Source organism: Brachycentrus maculatus, unplaced genomic scaffold (assembly GCF_059751285.1).
Source record: "Brachycentrus maculatus isolate JH-2025_06_01 unplaced genomic scaffold, ASM5975128v1 h1tg000055l, whole genome shotgun sequence".
Taxonomy (NCBI): Eukaryota; Metazoa; Arthropoda; class Insecta; order Trichoptera; family Brachycentridae; genus Brachycentrus; species Brachycentrus maculatus.
The window spans coordinates 5,873,507-5,875,554 of NW_028280809.1; the positions used below are offsets into that span (position 1 = coordinate 5,873,507).

General features: G+C 33.4%; 1 protein-coding gene across 1 annotated transcript; it reads right to left on the reverse strand.

Moving 5' to 3' along the window:
* Nucleotides 1-277: 277 nt before the first annotated feature.
* Nucleotides 278-1,616, reverse strand: LOC148311951 (larval cuticle protein 65Ag1-like). The gene is made up of 2 exons (XM_088278312.1): nt 1,608-1,616; nt 278-601 (listed from the first exon to the last, which is right to left on the reverse strand). Exons 1-2 carry the CDS (start codon nt 1,614-1,616, stop codon nt 278-280), a joined length of 333 nt encoding a protein of 110 aa, XP_088134438.1.
* Nucleotides 1,617-2,048: the final 432 nt, after the last annotated feature.

Sequence of the window (2,048 nt, forward strand, 5' to 3'; positions counted from 1 at the left end):
ATGTTGCCCTAATGTGCAAATGCATTTTTCAGCTAAGTACGTACTGTTATAAAGTTCTTTTGTACAATACTTAATCCAGTAGAGTCGTATTTTAATGGAATATAATTCATAGGTAAAATACAAAAAGGATTTGAAAATGATTTACAGCAAGTACGACTCGGAGCAACGTCGATATTATTTAGAAGTTTTTGGTTCTAGTTGAGACGATTTTCAGTGGTGGATCGGTGAGTCCAGTAGTGGATCGGTGAGGCCAGTGGTTGATCGGTGATATCGAGAGTTAGGCGACGACAGACTTAGGCAGATGCTCTCCCTCGGCCCTGAATCCCTTGTCGTCGGCGACGTACTTGGTGCGGTACGTCTTGCCGTCGTCTGAGATGAAGGAGTACTCTCCCTCCTTGACGAGCACGTAGCCCTTGCCGTCGTGAGAAGGCTTCAGAGCTCCGGCCTCGGTTAGGACGGTGCCGTCAGCGCTGCGGTAGAGGAGAGAGAACTGCCCTCGCTCGTCGTGCGTCTCGGTCCTCTCCAGCACGGGGATGACTCGCTTCAGGGGCGCTTCGGGGGCGGCCAGCGCTCCTACGACGACGAAAGCGAGGACGAAGAACTGTCGAGAAATAAAGTCACATTAAAAAAAAATTAATGTATATGCACTTATAACACTTTTAAACAATAAATAAATAAATATTCCCAAGAGTATTTATCTTTTCTGAAATATTTATTTCCAAAACTTTTGAATTTTGAAGACTTTCATATACTATCAACATCTGAACTCGATAAAAATCTCATGATATGGATCGAAATATATCTTGAATCAATATTTTTTTTTTGTATAAACCACGGCGTTTGTGTTTCAAATATTATATGGAGAAAGAGGGTCCATCATTGATGTAATGAAATTGTGTGAATAAAAAGTAACGTGTGATATTTAAAATAAAAGTTATGTGTTGAAATGCCATATTAAAATAAAGTTTTTACTGTGAGACTATTTGGCTTCTTGATAGCTTTCGATTTTTGTGGTCTTTCATAAACAATCGGCATCTGGAAGGCCGTAAAAATCTTAAAACTGGTATTGAAATATAAATCGCGTCAACAAAGGTATAATTTTGAAACAGTTTTTTTATGAAACCTTAGGGTTTTCAAATTTAATATCATATTTGATAAATGTAAAAAATGAGCCATTATTCATGGAATATAATTGTCTGATATTAAAAGTGGCGTGTGATGATGGCAAGGTGTTATTTGTTAAAATATAATTATTAATTTCAAATGTAAGACGATTCATTTTCATTCATTTTTATGATGGATACGATAAAATACAATAGCATATTTGATGTATGAATATAACACATTTTTATAATTTTAAATCACAATTTTTATATTTATATTTCCCTTGGTAATGGTAGATTTATGAAATACTTCAGAAGCATACGGGAAATTCGAAAAAAAAATAAAAAGTGGAGAAGAAAATGGAGTTATTGAAGTCATTATTCAGGTAATTATAAAAAGGTAATTTTAAGCTTAATAGTTTATAAAAAAAACAGTACCAAAATATTAAATATTGTAAATAAAAAAAAATTGTTTGAATAATAAATAAAATGCAAAATACTTACGAAATGCATCTTGATTGATTAGGTCGTTGATGGTTAGAAGTCAACTGATGAGTTTGAAATGAAATTTCTAGCTTTTATAGGTAGAAAAAAGTCTGGTTAAACAAGTTAAATTGACGAGCATCAATACAAAACATAATGATCATTAAAATATAATTATTATGTGACATGCCGAATTTAAATCGTAATTGCAAATATTTACCTGCAGGCTAAAATAAGTTTACGTTTAATAACAGCAAACAACATAACTCCAATTTTGATATAAAATATACATATATCGCTCACTCCTTTCAAGAACGTCATAAATCAAAAATCGTCAATTTTCAGTTGTGCATGCTTTCATAATGCCCAGAAAATATACTATATCCCAGCAAAGGCGGCATATTTTTGACTTAATATTTACCCGCTACAGGGCAGAAATTGTTATTTTTGCATTTTGAAGAA